Source organism: Procambarus clarkii, chromosome 86 (genome assembly GCF_040958095.1).
Source record: "Procambarus clarkii isolate CNS0578487 chromosome 86, FALCON_Pclarkii_2.0, whole genome shotgun sequence".
NCBI lineage: Eukaryota > Metazoa > Arthropoda > Malacostraca > Decapoda > Cambaridae > Procambarus > Procambarus clarkii.
The window spans coordinates 18168122-18190401 of record NC_091235.1 but is presented as its reverse complement, the minus strand read 5'-3'; the positions used below and the strand labels follow the sequence as shown (position 1 = coordinate 18190401).

The 22280-nt window shown below is 42.6% G+C and overlaps 1 protein-coding gene across 1 annotated transcript in view; it reads right to left on the bottom strand.

The window, feature by feature from the left end:
- Positions 1–22280, bottom strand: part of LOC123767944 (uncharacterized) — a 276215-nt gene that overhangs the window by 207994 nt on the left and 45941 nt on the right. Inside the window, exon 2 of the mRNA XM_069316973.1 lies at positions 7522–7590. Within this exon, the coding sequence (XP_069173074.1) occupies positions 7522–7590 (69 nt within the window). The remainder of the gene's footprint in view (positions 1–7521; positions 7591–22280) is intronic.

Below are 22280 nucleotides of genomic sequence, written 5' to 3'. Positions count from 1 at the left end.
TTTAACAAAACTTTTGGGAGGAAAACTAATTGTCATCTGGTGAAAATGGCGGAGCACTTAGGGGACCTGCGTCCCTTGAGAGAGCAAGGGAGACGAGGGGAGGTGAGGTGCTGATGGGAACCAGTTACAACCCCGCTCCTGTGCCAGGTAAGTCCATTACGGGCTCGCCATAGCCCGTGCTACTTGCAACTTTTTCTTCCCTGTAGCTGAATCTACTGGATTCAAGATTCATTGCGGTGATGGGACGGAACAGGAAATGGAGATAAAGGGAGGGAGGGGAGAGAAATAGAGGGGTGGGAGATGAAGATAAGAATAGGAAGGGAAATGTATGGATGAGAGAGAAGGAAAGAAGAAGACAAGGAAGTGAGGGACGCTGAAAAGAGGAGCCAGGAGCAGCAAGGACGAAGGAGAGGCCACAAAGTTTGATGTAGAAGAGCGAGAAAGAAGATGCAGAAAATGTAAATTCTGGAACGTTAGAATAGAGGAGGAGACGGGACGCAATAGAAAGGAGAAAGAAGAAGCGACAGAAACGAGTGAAAGTAGCAGAAAGAGAGAGCAATAGAAAGAAAAGAAAGCTGTTGAAAAATGAGAAACGACAAAAATGATGGGGAAGAATGGAAAGGGGAAAGCAATAGAAGGGAGAGAAAGCATTCGAAACGATAAAAAAAGCAGTAGAAAGGAGAGAAAGCAGCAGTAGATAAAGTAGGAGCAGTAGGAGATAGCAAAAGAAACGACAGGAAGCAGTAGGAGAGAGAACGGAGAAAAAGCAGAAGAACGGAAAGAGGAACCAGTAAAAAGGGAGAGATGAAACAGTAGAAGAGAGAGAGAGAAAGAAGAAGAAGAAAGAAGATGGAATAAACTATGTAAAATAGGAGACAAGACACAGAAAAGAAGACAGTAAAATGACTAAAGGAACCAAAGCGAAGAACGGAGACAAAAGGGGAAGAAGATAAACCGTAAAAGCCGGAAGAGAGAAGGAGAGACGAGGGGTAAATGGGCCGCCCCGGATACTCTCACTTCCGATATGGTAATCTGAAAGAGTGAGAAGCGGCGCCAATGGTGGGGAAGGGAAGATGGGAAGGGAGAGAGAGAGAGAGAGAGAGAGAGAGAGAGAGAGAGAGAGAGAGAGAGAGAGAGAGAGAGAGAGAGAGAGAGAGAGAGAGAGAGAGAGAGAGAGAGAGAGAGAGAAAAAAGAGGGGGGAGGGGAAGATAGATAGAAAAAGAAAATAATAAGATTTGATAACGGACAGGCATAAGAGGAGGAGGCCAGGAAGCCTCCTTCCCCCTCCCCCCCTCAAAAAAATATCCCTGGTCGACTGACAGTTTGACACTTCGAGTGATGACAGGTGACGCACCTCAATCACCTGACATTAGTAATGACCGTGGGAGCTGTTGTGTCTATTGTCCTGCACGTATTCGCCCTACATGTGGTGGTTATATCTCCTGAGCACGGCCCTTGCAGCCACTGGTTAAGAAGGCTACCGCCTCCTCCTTTCCCTTGTCTTGCTTGCAATATTTATCTTTAGAAACTGTTTAGTCCCTCCTAAATATCTCCAACAAGACGCTGAAAAAGTTCTTTTTTAACATGCTTAAGCCTCATCAAAGTCTAATTTCAAACCGAAACATCTAAATCAATGGTGCCCTAGTTTTGCAACCAGTCCTCTTAAAATTACGTCGCTTTTCGCTCGTTTGCACGTATAGTCAAAAATGGACGTAATTGGAAATGAAATCGGCTAACGAAAATGACGTATTGTCCCGTTTTCTGTTATGAGTCCTCCGGCTTACTCGGTAAGGTCAGAAGAGGAAACTTTCAATTAACGGTTTTCATAACGTTTTGAAACCTTAGGAAAACGTCCTGCCCTGCTAACCTACCAGAGGACCCTTAACTTACTGATTTGGAAAACAAAAATCTATATCTTTAATTTTCAAATTACGTCCATTTTCGGCCATACAACTTCTCCCTTATGACTGTTTTCCCAGTTTAAAATGTTGCCCCTTTGCAGGACAATGTCAAGGAGTTTCTGGCATGCTAAGAATTTGTAGTCTTCGCTTTCCTTCTAGAACGAAAAATCGAGTATTACAGGAGAGATAGTATAAGAAAGACGGACAACTAGGAAACGAAAAGAGGGGACAGACAAGGGGAGAGAATAACTGGGAGGGCCGGGCAAAACTGGAGAGGAATGATGTTGAAGAGAATACAGAGAAGTGAGGGGGAGTTAGGGGGGATGGGGGTAGGTGAGGAGATGGAAAACAACAGGTTGTTACCCCTCAGGTTGTTACCCATCAGGTCGTTACCCCTCAGGTTGTTACCCCTCAGGTTGTTACCCCTCAAGTTGTGACCCCTTACGTTGTTACCCCTCAGGTTGTGACCCCTCAGGTTGTGACCCCTCAGGTTGTTACCCCTCAGGTTGTTACCCCTCAAGTTGTGACCCCTCAGGTTGTTACCCCTCAGGTGTAAATAAGAGAGCAGAACTGCCCCAAAATACCCAACACTTGCAGGTGGTGCCAAGCCCACCACCATACCCGGGCTTCTCGCTTCAAACTCGCTCAGTTGCTCTATATTCAGGCAAGTTTTAGTAGGACAGTCTTGAGGAATAATGAGTACGGGCAGCAGGGTGGTGGAGGGAGGGGGGAGAGGGGTAGGAGAGGGAGACACACAAACATATAAACTTAGAGCACACTGCCAGGACACTTTGCGGGCTCACCATAGCCCGTGCTACATGGACATTTCGTTCTGAGTAGATAAATCTAAAACAACAACAAGCCGGAACACTCATAAATACTGTTAAGCACTATCCTATCCCGTGATAGCAGCCACATAGTAAGGACTGACGATTTAAATGCCAGCACAGCACGCAGTATATCCTTACACGACCAATAGATCACATTCACTCCAAAAAATCTACCACTTACGGGCTATTCATGCCCGTGCCACCTCTTGGGCGGCTTAATCTTCATCAATCAATCAATGCCAAGACACAAGTAGAGGTTCCCAGGAGGAAACAGAAATGCGGTTCTACAGAGAGTGTCGGATTGTAATGGAGCTGTAGGCCTGCAGATTGCTGCAAGCAACAGCTCCTTAAATCAAGTTCTCGCCAAACAAACCTGACCCCAGGCTGGGTTTCGGGGGAGTAGAATTCTAGAAACCGGCTGCAGGTAAACCACATGACTACAGGTAAACCGAGGAAGACCACTATACACACAAGTGGCCCGGGTGCCACCCACATGGCGGTAGAGTGCCTAGGTGCCAACACACAGGTTGCGGGCACCCTACTGGCACATCACCCGCGCTAACGACACTAATGAGGCCAGTTACCTATAATCACCAGCAAGTCTACATAAATTTCCATTCCCCCTTAAGAGAATTTCTGCCAAGTTGCTCTTGCTTACCCATCACGATGAGGGCTAGTTGACGCGATGGTTAAGGCGCTAGTTGAGGCGCTAGTTGAGGCAGTGCTGCAACCTAGAGGAGATTGCCACTTCACTCAGAATCAGAAGCACTCTGAGGCAAAAAAATCAGATAAAGCTAAGTTTTATTCCTGAATTCCTACAGAAGCAAAGGAGTAACATTTCGTCCATCTGTGGTCGTAACTCTACCTGAAGGGATGTGGTCGTAACTCTACCTGAAGGGATGTGGTCGTAACTCTACCTGAAGGGATGTAGTCGTAACTCTACCTGAAGGGATGTGGTCGTAACTCTACCTGAAGGGATGTAGTCGTAACTCTACCTGAAGGGATGTAGTCGTAACTCTACCTGAAGGAATGTGGTCGTAACTCTACCTGAAGGGATGTGGTCGTAACTCTACCTGAAGGAATGTGGTCGTAACTCTACCTGAAGGGATGTGGTCGTAACTCTACCTGAAGGGATGTGGTCGTAACTCTACCTGAAGGAATGTGGTCGTAACTCTACCTGAAGGGATGTGGTCGTAACTTCCTGAAGGGATGTGGTCGTAACTACAGAGAACAGGGGGGGGTCGCCTTCCCCCCCCCCCATCCCCCCTTGGCTAAGGTTCCTCCATGGACAATTAACCTCTATAATTGTCCCAGAACAACTATCCTCGACGCCCTTCCTTGCTCGCCCCTCCCACCCTCGCGAGCATACCTATCCCTGTCGACCCTCTTCCATCCCGTCCCCTTTACCCTATCTATCCCAGACACCCCTCCCAGATATCCTACTCACTCTCATATCCCTCATCTTCCCTGATCTATTCCTCACTCTCCCTGATCTATTCCTCACTCTCTGACCTATCCCTCACTCCTCTCCCTTGTCAACCTTACTGTCACCTATATATCATTGCAGCTTTTATACAGGCGACGATATCATATGTCGTTATAGCATCTTCATTAATGATATCATTGTTATTCCTTAGAAGATGTGGGCTGGTGATAGCCTGATAGCCGCTATCATCCTCCCTCTTAATCACCTCCGAGGGATATATAGTTCAGATGTTGTCTTGTCTGGCTGTCACGATATTCGTTAAGCGTCAAATTTAATGTTGTTTTTGCCTACCTTACCGTGAGATGACTTCGGGGCTTAGCGTCCCCGCGGCCCGGTCCTCGACTAGGTCTAGCCCGAAGCGAAAACATCGCGTCAAGACACTGAACATTGGTCGACTCCCTTTGAATCGTCGTTATTGTTGTTGTTTAAGATTCGCTACTCAGAACAATAAGTTCCAGTAGCACGGGCTATGGTGAGCCCGTAAGTGGAAGCTCTTTGGAGCCAGTTGAATCGTCGTTACTGCGGTGCTTTATAGTTCACTTAAGCACTGAGGGCCAGATACACGAAGCGGTTACGCAGGCACTTAGGAACCTGTACATCTTTTCTCAATCTTTGGCGGCTTTGTTTACAGTTATAAAACAGTTAATGAGCTCCGAAGCACCAGGAGGCTGTTTATACCAATAACAACAGTTGATTGGCAAGTTTTCATGCTTGTAAACTGTTTAATAAATGTAACCAAAGCCGTCAAAGATTGAGGAAAGATGTACACGTTCGTAATTACTTGCGTAACCGCTTCGTGAATCTGGCCCCGGGTATTTTGACGCTGTGGGTTACAGCGTACAAATTACAGTGTATTAAGGGTCAGACCAGATTGAACTGACGTAACCATTGGTCATAATCACCATCTTAAAGACTCATTATCACCAATAATATTTCTTGAGGCCTATATACAACTCTCCACTAATTACACCCTTCAATATTCTAAGCACTTAAATACAGAGACGAGAACACATTGAATGTACCACTTACGGGCTATTCATGCCCGTGCCACCTCTTGGGTGGCTGAATCTTTATCAATCAATTGAATGTAAAGGAAGTACGTTCGTCTGGCGCCCATGATGACGTCAGTCTCAAATGCGTTCGTGAATGGTAGACAGCTTTGTTTACATCTGACGTCAAGGTCACGTGATTGCCAGGAAAAGAATAAACCAGAGGGGAAAAAAAAATCCTGACACCAATCTCACCCCAAGGATGAATCGCTTATGTCTGCATCGATACTTCTCCTCTATATATATATATATATATATATATATATATATATATATATATATATATATATATATATATATATATATATATATATATATATATATATATTATATATATATATATATATATATATATATATATATTATATATATATATATATATATATATATATATATATATATATTATATATATATATATATATATATATATATATATATATATATATATATATACATAGGTGTGGCAAAAATTATGGGGAAACTGTGGAGAAATTCTGAAAATTATGAGGAAGATGGGGAAGTTTTCGTGGAAATTGAGATTACATTGTGACGAAAGTTATGGAGAAGTTGTAGTGAAAGTTTTAGTTAAAGCTGTGGGGGCGGGGGAAGTTGCCAAAGTTAGGGGGAAGTTGTGGTAAAAGATATATGAGAACCCTGTAGTGAATGCTTTGGAAAAGGTGTGGTGTAAGTTGTGGATAACTTGTGGTTAAAGTTATGGAGACGTTTTGGTGAAAGTTATGGGGCTATTCTGGTGAAAGTTAAGAGTAAGTTCTAGTGAAAATTATGGGGGAAGTTTTCGATAAGATTATGGGAAGTTGGCACTCTTATTATAAACAAAATATATTTCAAAATCTCTTCCTTAAACTGCTGGATAAAACAGTTCAGCTGAAACGAAGAATACTAAAGGAACGGTTTGTAATACAAGTGTATAAACGTGAAGAAAATGAAACGAACATTTCTCAATTACATACCTGAATATAACCAATTATTAACAAATAATCCTTAGTGGTCATGCTTTTGACAGCCAAGTCAGGCTCTCATTAAAGGGGCAAAATTACATGCTTGTTCGAGCAGCATTCACTATATAATACATTCCAAAACATTCTACATTCCAAAACTGTCAACATTCCAAAACAGTCAACATTCCCAGCATTCCATACAATAATTCACTACTTATTATAACATTCCACAACAGTGCTCTGTCTGGAGAGAGACAAACATATCACGTATATAATTTTGAGACCAATTCTTCAACAGGTTTTCTTCAAAAAATATTACACAAGACATAAAAGTTACGTCACAGAGAATAATCTAATTGTATAAGTGATCACAGATAAAGAAGAGCATCGTTACAGTGAGGTTTTGGCCGGAACATGTTCTTAACAAGATCCTCTAATGTCTTCAGAATTATATGACCGTTGTATAATAATTTATAATGATATAATTTATTCTGAATACATGTTAATCAGTGCTGAAGAAGGTTCCGTCCAGTTCCTCACACACTCTGCCTTAGAGACAGACATATACTATCATCATACCCTCTAATGATTGTATGACAATGAAGATTACAATTTTATAAGAATATTTACCAAATATATAACATTTGACAATCATCTACATAATGTTTAAGCTAAATGCAGACAATTAGATATCTGCTTGAGAGAAAACCGTCATTATAGAACTTGTTATTGACAAGGTTTGTCTTAAGACATGGTTATGTCTTAAGACATAAAACACCTTCATGCACTAACACACAGTGACCGAAGCTCTGCTAAAATATAACGCAGTTTACATCCTAAACATATATTAGATATCTTTCCGTCATTCTTGCTGATATCCATACCATTTATTTTGACAATATTAATTTCCAAATATAAAATTATTGATTCACATTCCTGACCTTACTGGGAGTTCATGAACAATAATATAAAAGGTAATATTATGCATTAAATACCTTGTGAATAAATGTATGCACAATGGCAAATGAAAAACCATTGAAAATGGACAAAAATTAAACTAAGTCACTACGTTACATCTCCCAGCAAGGCCTTTAAAATGCAAAGCAGAAAATTCCAATATGAATCACACACAAAAACTCCATTCACTCTATCCATAAACAAATATGTAACCTCCACCATGGGCGCCCTAACGCCCATGGTGTTAGCCACACCCACACCACATCCTTCCTATCCACTCGAGCCACACCCTGGGGCCGCGGCGTCCACCCTGGGGAGAGAGGAACTATCCACCTACCTGATTTGTCCTTGTCGGAGTGGTCGTCGGGCCGAGGCTCTCTGCCGCGCTCTCCGCTACTGCCACTCTCTGTAACACACACACACAAGTTATAACCTGTCAATGTCGTCACAACTTGTGCTACAACGTTACTAAGCCTGTTGCTTGTAATGTTAATCAAACATTTATTGCTCTGCCTACCAATGCTTCCGGGATTAAATCCTATAAAAGATCACAATTTTTTTGTAAATACAACTCATAAAAATACACATTTAATTTACAGATACGAAGAAAACAAACAGCAACGGATATTCGTAAAAATAAAATATATATAAAATATCTCAACTAAAGAAGAAAGAAAGAAAGGAAGAAAGTGAAATCATTGTGATTGTTCCGAGCGAAATATATCGAGTTATAGAAATCTTAAACTTATTCGTAATTTCCTATAATTAGGTGCTGAGTCTACTGTGTGTATTCTATTCCACTATCGCTCACATGATGGGTATGGGGGTCCACACCCACCCACATGATGGGTATAGGATCCACACCCACCCACATGATAGGTATAGGATCCACACCCACCCACATGATGGGTATGAGGATCCACACCCACCCACATGATGGGTATAGGATCCACACCCACCCACAAAATGGGTATGAGGATCCACACCCACCCACATGATGGGTATGGGGGTCTACACCCCACTCACAGTACGAGTCAGTTTTCATAATATATGAACTAGACAAACTCGTATCACTTTGATAAGCAGCGAGGCTGGAGTGAGCAACAAACCTGTTGTGTGTGGGGCGAGGTATATTATTAGTCTCCACCTTATTATTAACGTTTCCGCGTGTTAAGTTTTGATCTGCTGCCAGATAACACCGTTATGTCTGTGTGCTTGTAAGTATGCCAGGCTCCCGTCTCCCTGCTACCCTCGTCTGTCTGTCTGTCTGTCTGTCTGTCTGTCTGTCTGTCTGTCTGTCTGTCTGTCTGTCTGCCTACATGCCTCTTTGCTTGTCAGTGTCATACTAGAATAGCTTTTCTGGCTTAGATGCAATGCAAAGTGACAAATAGCCGTCCCCCCCAGGACACTATAGTTTTCCTGCAGACACTATGACCAAGTAACTTAAGTGTCCTAACTTAGGTTACTTGCTCTAAGTAACCTAAGAGCAAGTAGCCTGTAACACCTCACTCGCAGGACAAGCAGGTCTGTGCAAAATACATGTGAAGAATTATGTGGGGGACAAACAATAGGACTAAGCTGCCTCTTGTACACATACTCGTATGAGGAAAATGGGCAGAAGTAACATCATAATACTAACATGTTTTTTGGACTGAAAGACTGACTGCTTGTTTGCCTGTGTATTCAAGGCAATATATGTATGTATGTATGTATGTATGTATGTATGTATGTATGTATGTATGTATGTATGTATGTATGTATGTATGTATGTATGTATGTATGACCATGTCCTCTCAGGGCTTTTTTTCAGTGTCGTGAGGTCAAAGTCCGACACAGTTTCCTTGTATTCACACACTGTCTCGGGACCTGTGTTGTGGGGAACCTCTTGATATTGTAATGGTTCGCTCAATGTTGCTTTAGCCATAGCGCGATATTTGACTTGGCGTTTTGAATGACAAAGAAAGTACCGTACAAGATGTTGGCCCCCTCAGCTTGGACCACCTGGGGATAACGGCCACCTTCACTCCCCTCTCCTGTATCTCCTCTTCCACTGGGATTCTCTCATTCAATGAATATGAATGAATGAGTCACCTAGTCTTTCTACTCATTCACTTACTCATATGAGGGTTGTTCGAGATATACTCTCTCTCTCTCTCTCTCTCTCTCTCTCTCTCTCTCTCTCTCTCTCTCTCTCTCTCCTTAGCTTCATCTCTTTTGTTTCCAGCTCCATGTTTTCTCATTTCATCTTTGTCTTCCTACTCACTCATTCTTCCTGCTCTTTCACTTTTCTTACTTTCTCCTTTGTTCTTGTCACGCTTCAGATGCTCTCAGCATTACTTGAATTTCTCCGATCTTTCTCCATTCGTATTCCAGATTTTAAGAGAGTTCTAAAGGTTTCTAAGGAGTCTGTTCTCCTTAGAGACCTTCTCTTTACCCGCTGGTTTCCTCTGTCTCACCCGTCTGTCCCTGTCATCATCAACACCATCATTTTCATCACCATCATTATCACAATCATCACCATCCCTTCGCAGCAGTAGTTTCATCATGTCATTATCAACACTAACATCGTAATGACCACCTTATCATGTTGTTGTTAAAGATTTAGCTACTCAGGAAGAAGTGTCCATGTAGCACGGGCTATGGTGAGCCCGTAACACCTTATCACCATGGAGCTCTAACTATACCCATCGAGTCACGACACAAGTTACCCTCACACCTCATGACCTCACAACCCCTCACTTTCTCATCCTTATCTGAACTCATTCCTTATTCTCTGTCACCACTGCCTTAAACCTCCCCCCCCCTCCCTCTCCCGTCACTCAATCTCCATCCTCCCCGTTAGCTTGACCTTCCCTTCACTTCCCTCTTCTCGTTACCTCCATTCACCCCTCACTTCCCCCTTCCTTCCTTCCTCACTCCCTCTTCCCATTACCTCAAACTTCCCCATCCCATCAAGATGCTTTGAATTATTAACAATACCTCATTCAGCCACACTTTCTATCCACTTTTCCCTCCTATTTCCTTATTTTCATTTTCCACTTCCTTTCACCACCTCCCCCCTCTCTCTCTCCCTCCCCCCTTCCAAGCACCAGTCACCCCGGCCACCTTTTGATACCCGGGAATGTAGACTGTTCAATGTACCTCTGCACTTTTGCACTGCACTTTGCTATTTACACTTTTTCTCTTTATTGAGGTGAGTGTCGTGTGTGTCTGGGGTGTTTAGTCTCTTCGTCTTGCTATTAATTTATATTGTCTGTGTCTCCTTGTGTATAGTTACCCGTCCTTCCTGCATATCCGCCCTCTTACGGGATATTCATGCCCGTGCCACCTCTGGGGTGGCTTAACCTTTATCAATCAATCAATCACCCGCCCTCTTTGTAAACCTAGGTTGTCACTTCACATACACACACACACACACACCACTCTTTGTCGTTATACGACAAAGAGTACTGGGAAGACGGGACACCACAAGCGTAGCTCTCATCCTGTATCTACACTTGGGTAATTACACACACACACAAGACGAAATAAAACAGAAGACCTATTAACCCATACGAGACAGCCGGTTCATGTCTAACCTACGAATGAAACAATCCAGCGATCCTACGTATATTACCTGGCAATTTCTAGCATAAATCAGCCACCCCTATTAGCAAGCCCGTATTTACCCAGGCCTTTCCTCAATCTCCCTTCACAATCCCTGATTTCTAATTTCTGGACGTAGCTTTGTAGTCGTTCTCTGCACACGTTCAGGTGAATATATAGTCTGCTGGCCAAAACTGAACTGTATGATGTAAACCAGACCTCACAAAGTCAGGATAATGCAGAAGACTATCATTAAATGATTTTAAATTGCTTAAACTTCTAGACGTGAATCTTAATTTAAAATTTGCCTCATTTCAAACAATTTTATATTGATCCCAATCTTATCCTAGTTAATCATGAAATACAACCACAAGTATTTTGACCGTGTTTTTTGTAGGAAAAAACTTTTGAAACGGTGACCAAAACAAAGCAGATTGGAGACCAGTGAATGACGATGTTGAACAGAAAATAGTAATCAAGATGACAAGAAATACAGAAATTAGGCAACTGATTGTGATTATGAGGTCAAGTAACGTTGGAGAAAATCCACCAGGGCTGCGAGGAGGGCTCGAACCTGCGACCCCAGCTGTACCAATCGCGTACTCTACCACTGATGGGGATGTACAGGCCTGGCCAGGAAGCAGGGAGTCAGGCTAAACCGACCGATCACCGTAAGCGTAAGGTAGGGGTCGATAGCTGTGATCTGATCGTATTTGTCTGGCTATTGAGGGATGATTGAGCCTGGCAATCTCAGAGTTAAGTGCCATGTGAAGATAGCACTTAACCCTGAGTGTCATCTTCACATGATAAGATGGCACTCCACATGGCAGGGTGCCTTTTTAAGATGGCACTTAAAATTCTGCTTCATTCTAAGGACTAGAACAGAATTGTTAATGTCCTTCCAACATGTAACAGGGCGTAAAGCCAGGGGTAGGTCACTATGGAGAAGCTGTTACCCATGCACCAGGTCCCCCCTCCCCTCTTTCATAATTTACCAGACTGTTAGAAAATGGGTAATGGGGTATAGATATACAAAACGAAGGGCAGGAACCACTAAACCACAGACGACTCCAATTTACCAGGCTTCCCTGCTATTTATTAATTAAACAGAGTGAACCCAAGGGCCATAGATCGCTTCAAACAAATACATTTTGTTTACAAAAATCATGGAATCTGCAAAAAAAAAAAATCCTTTTTGTCCAGATGGTTGAGAATCGTCAGCCCTTACAAGGAGGTCGGGAGGAAGAAGGAGGTAACGGCCGGTGACCTGACACACCGCAGTGCGGAGAGGTCAGTTAGAATAAATAGACAGGTGGGTGGGACGGCGCAGGGGCGGGAGGCCTGACGTGCGGATAGGCAGACGGAAAGTTGGGCAAACAGACAGACGTCGAGACGGAGGGATGTGCAGACAGGCAGCAGGAGGAGGAATGGACAGGTCAGAGAGACTGCCATAACTAGGTAAAGAGAAAGATTTCAGAGAATCGTCTTGCACCCTTCGACGTATGGAGCGGGTTAGAGACAAGAAGCCCCTACAGGTCATCCATTCCCTTGGCCTGCAGGTCAGGTGGCAGGCCTGCCTGTAACATCCTGCCACGCTGGAGTATGGAGCAGGGCCGCAGTGTGGTGACGGGGCTAAAAGTCTGCTTCAGTCCAGTCACGAGGTAATTCTGTTAATATGATACGATGTGTATTCCCCCAATTTAATCTTAATTAAGAAAAGTAATCATGGTGCGCAGTACAGCTCTCTTTTTTTACTCCTCTCTTTGCCTAACCCCATCCACTTGCTCTCTACCTCTCCCTCCCATCCCTCTCCTTGTTATCTCACCCCCTTCCATTTACTCTCCTCTCCCATGCGCTTCCATGTAATGTCTCCCATCACTCTGGCGGAATTACGCTGATAACGACCTCAGACATGCCATAATATAATTACCACTGCAAGGCCCGGGCAACTACCTTGTTAAGGCACGCCAGCTAAACACTGTCAGCCAGCAGATAACGACGGCACAAAGAATCAAAGGTACACAAGTCTCCTTATAAAGCAAACGCCGTTAGGGGCTGGTCTCACAATGGCACAATGCCCTGAAACAACTCTGGTTAATTGTATTAGCAAGTGTGTTAAATATCTAGCGACTCTAGGGTCTAGAAAAAGAGCCTTGGGCTACAGATTTTGGTCAAAGCTTTACTACCTCCTTTGTATAGTGGAGCTATATCTGCCGATTTAAGTGCTTCTGGAATCTCCAAGCTGTTTTTCCATATTACGCTCATGTTAATATAAGTTATAATGTCAGGGGTTTGAATATTCGTTCATAAAGATGTTGTCTGGATCTTCAACTTTCTTGTTTATTGGGTGCTAAACACACTGGTCATTTAGGATTTCACTAATTTGTTTGTCATCCTTTGTGTATGAACTGTCAATTATAAGTATAGGCCCAATACTGGTGGTGTTTTTTTTATTTTTACTTCGCAAATGGATATAAATATTTTGGATTTTTCTTCATCTCTTGTATAGCCTGTTCCAATTTCACTTCCTAAGACTAGTACGAGTGCTTCAGCACTCTACTACGGGCTCACCATAGCCCGTGCTGCTTGGAACTTTTTGTTCCAGACAGCGAATCTTTAACAACATGCTTCAGCACCTGCTCTATTTCTTCTAGCTCACATTTTTAGATTGATTTTCCTTTGTTGTGATGGTCTTAGAAGAGTTTCGTCGAACATGTTAACATTTTTGAATGCAGGAGAAACGTGAATACAAGTTTGATTGAGCAACATAATATTTAACCCAAGTGGTTGTTTTAGAGTCAGCTACTGGAACAAAAGTATATATATATATATATATATATATATATATATATATATATATATATATATATATATATATATATATATATATATATATATATATATATATATATATATAACCAAGAAGAGTAAGGTGTTGCGTGAGCCTTCAGTAGTTTGTTAATTCTTATGATAGTTAGGGACAACGTGTAATGAATATTCTGTCTTGGTCTTGAGAAAGGTAGAATGTACTTGAGTGTGAGTGGGCTGTTAAGATGATTGAGATGGTGAGATAATGTAGTGCTTGACTGTGATCTAATCCTCTATTGTTGTCTCTGGCGATGATTTCGGTGTCATTGGTCATGATATCTCTGGTGAGGGTCTGGACGTGTCTAGGAATGATATGTTCTGTGTTGGAGCCTTGTTGTTTGTGTATTTTCAGACCCCCTTGAAAGATAGTTACGGAATTATATGAAATTGTATATGATTGGAAGTTTTGTTTAAATACCTGCGGTGGTGAATGTGTTGTTATTATTACTGGAATGTACTTAAATGAAGTTATGTATGTATTTAGTTTTGGAAATAAATATGTATTTTGATCTGTATATTTTTGGAAAACATTTTCTGTGTATTATTTATGTTTGTGTCTTCTGTTTCTTTGCTGCTTATGTGCTTTTGTATACATACTAGTACATGCTTGCATGTGTGTATGTGTGTGTGTGTGTGTGTGTGTGTGTGTGTGTGTGTGTGTGTGTGTGTGTGTGTGTGTGTGTGTGTGTGTGTGTGTTGCATATCCTACCCAACCTTTTCACTCTTTCCCTTTGCTCTGACACAGTGGCTCTCCAGGTCGAGCGCATATTGCAACCATGCAAGATAGCCCATTACGTGCGATTAGGCACTGAACAAAACAAACACTCAACACTTGGCGCCTTGTTTGAAATAGATTATCATCTGGAAACACTACTCTCTCGAGTCAACACAACCCCTTCAACCTGACCGAGATCAACACATATAAGAAATGCCACTGAAACAACAATGGAAGCTTTCATGAGAGAACTCCACAAGTGTTTGCTGGAGCTACCGAATCAGTCTACTTATGATGACATTTGGGGCCGTAAGTTACAGAGACAAACAGCTTCACAGACCAATCAATCACCAGGTAAAACGTGGTGAGAATATCTTGAGCTGCTTCATCCCTTTGTGTGTATTTATACCTCAATTAACTGATTTCAATTTCAATTTCAATCACCAGGGAAGGCTGGTTAGAGGCCATGGGCTGTGGGTGTCTAAGAGCTCTTAGAAATCCTCAACAAGTAAATACAAACTATGCAACGTTAATTCCAAATTAACATACATCATAAAAGTTAAAAAGCAACATAGGTAGGATTTTCTAGCAATAGTACAGTAAAAATTCATATACTCCCAGGTGACACTGAGTGGATTAAAGATTATACCGTACAAATGCCAGATTATATTATGGTACTAACCCCATTCATCATACTATGGTGGTAAACCCTTCACCACACTAGGCAACAGAGTGACCTTAGCACCACACTGGCAGAACTAAGCACTCAGTCCACAATAATATCACCATAAAATTGTATTGTTCCTGAATCTATCAGCTGAGGATCAATCCACAAGGCCGTGTCGTGATTTTAAATTAAATTATAATCAGTTTAAAATCCAATTTCATATTAATTATATCAAAATATTGAATGATCGGACTGTCGTACACACAATTCGCATGATAAAATTAATTTATATTTGAAAAAATACCGATTTTGAGTCTAGAGTTTGTTACAAATTACAAATGTGTGTTTGAGGCGTGAATATGGGTTGGGATAGACGGCAGCCTCCCCCAAGAATAGGCTGAGGATGAGTTGTATAATTCTGTATGATATTGTAAACTGGAAAACACACATACATACTTCTATCCAGCAAGTAAACCTACCCTTCCCTTCTCGTCAACCTTTGCTTTTGACCTTTGCCTTAGATAGCTTAGTTGAAGATGTCTTGAAGGTACTTGAAGGCTGTCGACTCCTGATCTAGATATGAGAAGTCGAGGGCCTTAACATACCTTCAAGACGGCTTCACTAAGCTACGACAAAGGTCAAAGCAAAGTTTGAAAATAATAACAATTTCCTATACTTTGGATGTATAAGCAAATATAAAATAACACTCCCAGGGGGACAAAGAAATAAATACATTTTTACATAGTGTAACTTCTCTGAATGGTGAAGAGATACAAAGACATATAAAGAAAAATGGCTAGTTTCTCTTTTTCTTACTAAAAAAAGATAATGAATAGTGCAACAGTGTGTGAGGGCGTGTGTAAATACTCATACAAGCGTAAGGGCAAACTTGCCTATTCATAGCGGGGCGTATGAGGCCAATGAGTGCGTATGAGTCAGCGTATACAACGACTCTGTACACCCATGAACACTGACCGAATGAGTCAAGAGGATTTGTATACCTCATCTCTCCGGATATTTCAGAATATGTGTGAATCAGTTTGGTTTTTAGCGAGAGGCCAGGATGTAAAATATCATATACAGCGGTTTGCAAAATAGGTCAAACTGGTGATATTGAACAGTTTCACATGGAGGTCATAGAGGGATGTTCACCAGTCATACAGAGCCGTCAGGGATGTTCACCAATTATACAGGACTGTATGATTGGTGAACGTATGATTGGTATCGTCACGTGACAAAAAAACGTTCGCCATTAACAAAAGAAGTGAGACGGTTATATTACAGTCATCATGTACTCATCAGGGGCTATCTTTACTACTTAATGACCATGTAATTATTTGTAAGCAAGCTTAATGAGAAATAAATTAACATTATACAATGGAATTAAGATACATATCGATGATGATGATAGTCAAGTCGCTGTTGAGACACATGTGATATATGTGGCAGCTGTATGTAGCATATATATATATGAGGCAAATGTAAATATTTAACATTCCACATAATTATCGACACTAGACTCCCTCGTCAACACCCCTCCTACGTCACCCATTTTTCTTCCTCACACGTACACACCCTCCTTCCCTCTCACAATTCTTTCTACATCCCTCCTCACCAGGGGTTCGATACCCACATCACCTCCCCATCATTCTCTGCCCACCAGCCATGCCCATCCACCTCCCCGCAGGCCGCTATTTAGCATATTATATATATATATATATATATATATATATATATATATACACACACACACACACACACACACGTCCGGGTACACCTTTTCTTTCTCCCTATTCCTCTTTCTCTTATCCCTATTTACAGCAGCTCGTAATCTATTCCACGACACCTGTCCTCCTAACTCCTTCCTTCCCACTAAGCCACGTTAAACACACTCTTCCTCTCTCTTTTCTTCCATTTCCTTCGTCATCAACTTAGCCTCCTCTTCCTCCTGACTTCCATATTTATGGCAAAATGATGTAATTGATTCACGTAACATTATTTGTATAGGAAAACTCTAGCCTATAGACCTTACGTAATTATTTACTTGTTATACAGTGGTATATGAGAGAGAGAGAGAGAGAGAGAGAGAGAGAGAGAGAGAGAGAGAGAGAGAGAGAGAGAGAGAGAGAGAGAGAGAGAGAGAGAGAGAGAGAGAGAGAGAGAGAGATGACTGACAACATTCTCCTGAAAACCGTCGGGGCCCTGAACCTCGTAATATTTAGATTGCCTCTGTGTTGTGATGACGTCATAACCCGCCAGTTGTTAATTAAGGAGAAGCTCCCACCACCATTTTCTGGTGACGGTTTGGACTTATGGATCTCCATTAGGATTTTTTTACTAGCTTTTTATAGGGATTTTTTTTTTGTTTGGTGGGGGGAGATCTTAAGTCACAGTATTATATATATGGTAGAGATTTTTCACTTAAAGAAACACACTGATATTTCAATATATTAAAAATATTATTGCTTGCTTTTTGGATAAATTGCTCATGGTTAATATACTGTGTGATTAATAACCTACACATGTAACCAACATGCGATAGACGGTGATTGGAAGGTGAGATAGACGGGTCCCCTCCCACAGACCATTAATTAAGGACAACATTCTCGCCACTTTCCAAACACAAGCACAGTTGTTGCTTTAGATTCAGTTAGAACAAAAAGTTGCAAGTAGCACGGGCTATGGTGAGCCCGTAGTGGACTTACCTGGCACAGGAGCGGTGCTGTAACTGAATAGCACTGATTGATGAAGATTAAGCCACCCAAGAGGTGGCACGGGCATGAATAGCCCCCTAAGACAAGCACAATGATTTGTGTGTGTGTAATATTTTGACCCCCGAGGGACAGGTGGGTCAGACTTATTACCTATTATCTAAATATTCTACAAGAGTCATCTCTCTACATACAAAACTTGGCGTCGGTGAAAACGTGTTTAGATATGGGAGGACACTTGTCGCCATTCAGTGAATATTCGAAAGACTGCGACTCTAGGAGGGAAAGGTTTCAGGGCACCAGAAATGGAAAGGAGTTTCACCCCTTGATCTCTCCCAAGGTGCGGAGGGAGCCTGGCTACAGAGTGACTGAAGGGCTGTGGAATAGTGTGGCATGGAGTGAAGAGATAAGGGAGGGAGAGAGAAGGAATGTGAGGAAGTGAGTGTGGGTTAGAGCAAGAGGGAATGGGAGGGGGAAGAACGGAGAAAAGTATGGAGAATCATGTAGGGGAAACAGCAGTGAGTTCGCAGGACCGAGCAGGTGTCCAGTCCATTGGTCTTCCTGTCGGACGGTTGCCCTCCTGCCCTATTGCCTATCTCTCTGTCTATCTGTCTGCTCTCCTGTCTGCCCCCTTGGCTTCCTGCTTGCCTGTCTACCTCCATGACTTCTGCCTGTCAACCTGCTTAAATGCCTTCCTTCCCGCTTGCCTGCGTGCCTTCCTGGCTGCCTAACCAGCCATGTTGTGCTGCTTGCATACCTGTTTAATCAACCATGCTGCCTGCGTGTGCTACCTGCCTCCTCCCCTGCCTGCCTGCTTGCATTAAACCAAGCTTCCCAACATCAACTTCACCCTAGTGACAAAATAGACAAAATATATATTATTTCCGACAAGTCATCGTGAAAATTACCGGCAAACTTTCACGGTGTAAATACTCTTAAAAGAATTTTTTTATCATTCACGCGTGTATGAGACTGACGGATATTAGAACAAAAACCTTTTCCTCTACGAGTTTCTGACCTTGGGTCTTCACACTGCAACTGGTAATGACATTCGATTTTTTCTTTTTCTTTTTTTACTACTTGGCCTGCAAGAACATTTAATTTTTCATTCAATACAAAATATATTTTACTTTTAGCTGAAAGTAAATTGGTTCTCATTAACTTTTTTTTATATTATTCTGGATATACCATTTACGCAAGCTCCGGGACTCAGAGGCAAGCACACTCACCAAGACCACAGAGTTGGACCCCACATCACCATAATACCATCAGCTGCATATGCAACGTTGATAAGTATTATGTCTGCTTCAAATAATGACAATAATTATATTATTGTAATTATTATTATTATTACAGTAATTGTACGTATTCTTCTGTAACGAGGTTCACGTCGGCACTGTACAGTGGCCCTCATATATAACACTACCTGGCCCAACACTACCAATAAAGCAGCTTGAAGTGAATGCAGTTTATTTCGCTTTATTTTTCTTGTCGAGTTATACTCTTATGTTTATAAGTTAAAGCACAAAAAAACGCCTAATATTGCACCAACTAATATCTTGTTCAACCAGTCCCCGACACTCTCTCTCTCTCTCTCTCTCTCTCTCTCTCTCTCTCTCTCTTTTCAGAGAAAAGTTTTCATCACATGAAATTATTTACATGTCCTTATTTATATTTGCAAACTCGCAAATATTGGGGTTTGCCTTCACAATTACAGTTTCCCCGGTAACACGAACAAAATCTCATTTTCACACTAAACATTGCAAAGTTTACATGTTGTGTGTAAACATGCCAGGAAGAATTATTTCCATAAAACACTGACTATAACAACAAATCCACTTAAAACATTCAACCTTCGAATAATATGTTCGAACGTTCGAATAATATACAACCAAGAAACATCAGTGTCCATATAAAACGTTCACATTACGTTACAAAAACAACGTTGACCCAACAAGTTCACTGGGAACATCAGTTGCAGAATAAATGAACCGGTTAAGCATCTCCCACACCCACACTGCTTACGTGGTCACCCAAGACGACACCAGCAAGATATGACTCACTTAAGATGACCCGATGTATGTTTGAGTTCATTCCGATAGACTCACGTGTTAGGAGAGTTAGGAAAGAGCATGAGGGCCCCTCTGCGACACCTGAAGTACTTTTGAGGGCAAGAGACGCTAATGCAGTTCGTAAGGGACCTCAAACGAGTAAGATTGAAGCAGTGAAAGCTCTGAGGCACGCGGACCGTCGCGTAGCCCCGGCAAAGTGAGAGACGCGACTGGAACTGGGCAAGAATCCAGGGAACTTTTGTGGCACTGGGATGAATAGTCCCGATAAAGTGTGACAGGCACCTGAAGCGTCGGAGGGAAGGTGCTGGAGGAGTACCGGAGGGGCGGCAAGGCAGGCAGGCAGGCAGCCCGGGGCGCTAATCCAGCGGGGCGCGAGATGTGGTGTGTGTGTGTGGCGCGCACCTTTCCAGCACAAGACTGAGTGAAGGACGCCCCCGACCGCTCAACACTGCCGTCGCCGCCATCACCGCCCCAGCGTACGGTACACCGCCGCCACTTACAATACACCGCTGCCTATGGTACACCGCCACCAACGGTACACATCCGTCTACGGTTCACCTCCGCCGGGGATCTGACCACAAAAGATAATATGCTTCCTTGACTTTCAGTTTGAAATTTTTGTGTAATTAATAACTTGGCCGAGACAAGATTGTTTGAGAGTCAACACTTTAATGTCCAGCGTCCCTGTGACGACCCCAGGTGGTCCAGCCTCCCTGTGACGACCCCAGGTGGTCCAGCCTGCCTGTGACGACCCCAGGTGGTCCAGCCTCCCTGTGACGACCCCAGGTGGTCCAGCATTCTTGTGACGACCACAGTCAAGGTGCAACATGACAATGGTTGCCATAGTTATTAAATTTTCCGAATAAAACTTAAACTCAACAAAACGAAGACTAAATGGTCGAAAAAAATAATAATAGTAGAATAATAATAATATTATTATTATTGCTATTATCTCCTTAGCTACCACCATTATCACCACTGCTGCTGCTTCCATTATCACCTTAGCTGCTCCCATTATTACCATTATCACGTTGCCGTTGTTGTGTGGACCAAACTCCACATCCCGCCGACGTCCAGTTGACAACGGGACAGAACAGTTTACCTCGGTAAACCCAACTGTTGCAAGTGTCCCCTGATATTTGTTCAATACCTACTCACCTTCACTCTCCTGAACTCTCTCTCTACCATTCTCCACCCTCCACCCACCCCCCCATCTTACCCAATCCCACACTCCCTCTTACCACTCCCTCTCCCTCAATCCTGTTCCTCTTACCATCGCCCTCTCACTCTCTCCTCAAGCTCTCCCCGAGCCTCTCTTCTACTTTCTATTCTTGCATTCAGTCTGAGCATTTCAGGTGAACACAAACGCGATCAAGTACCTATTATACACATGCGATAAATGGCTTTTAGATTTCAATGGCAGCCATTGTAAGGCTTTAAGAACTAGGGAAGCGGATAGAACGGAAGGTTGGCATGCAATGGGGGACAAGTGGCGATGTTTTAGTGAACATTAGAACAGCCTTCAGGAACCTAACTATGGAAGCATTCACAACACACAGAAATCACAATAGCGTGATGCTTAAAATGAACAAATCCACAAGGGCAGTGGATTTGTTCCACGGCCGAGGGTTCGAACCCTCGTCACGACCCTTGTGGATTTGTTCATTTAAGCATTCACAACATTGCATAACCACCTACGTGAGACCAGTTTCAGATTCCATTCACCTGAACTGTATGGGTCTCGAACCGTGGACCCTAAGTGTGCGAGGCCGTACCTCTATCGCCTGGGCTATGAGCAGTCTTAAAAGGAAAGTTAAGAACATAAGAACATAAGAACAAAGGTAACTGCAGAAGGCCTATTGGCCCATACGAGGCAGCTCCTATTCTATAACCACCCAATCCCACTCATATACTTGTCCAACCCGCGCTTGAAACAATCGAGGGACCCCACCTCCACCACGTTACGCGGCAATTGGTTCCACAAATCAACAACCCTGTTACTGAACCAGTATTTACCCAAGTCTTTCTAAATAATTCATTTGACGTTTTGGAGGACGAGTGCTGTGGAGAGACTGTGGATCGCGCAAAAGGGAAAGCAACGAAGAGAAAGGAAGCGCAGGCCCCTCAGAAAGTAAAGGAAGTACCTAAGCAAACATTAGTTGTGGGAGATTCCCAGATAAGGTATTTGGATAGAACGTTTTGTGCTAGAGATAGGGGGAACAGGTTAAGGGTTTGCTATCCCGGAGCTGGCATTGGTGATATTATAAACAACATGAATGATATTATGGCTGGTAATGGGAACAATCCCATTATTTGCATTAGCGTGGGAGGAAATGATGTTGGTCGAGTTAGGAGTGAGGAACTGATTCAGAGGTATAAAACAGCCATAGAGTTAGTTAGGAGCAAGGGAGGAATCCCGATCATATGTGGCATTCTTCCAAGAAAGGGAGTGGGAAATGAATGGATATCGAGGGCACT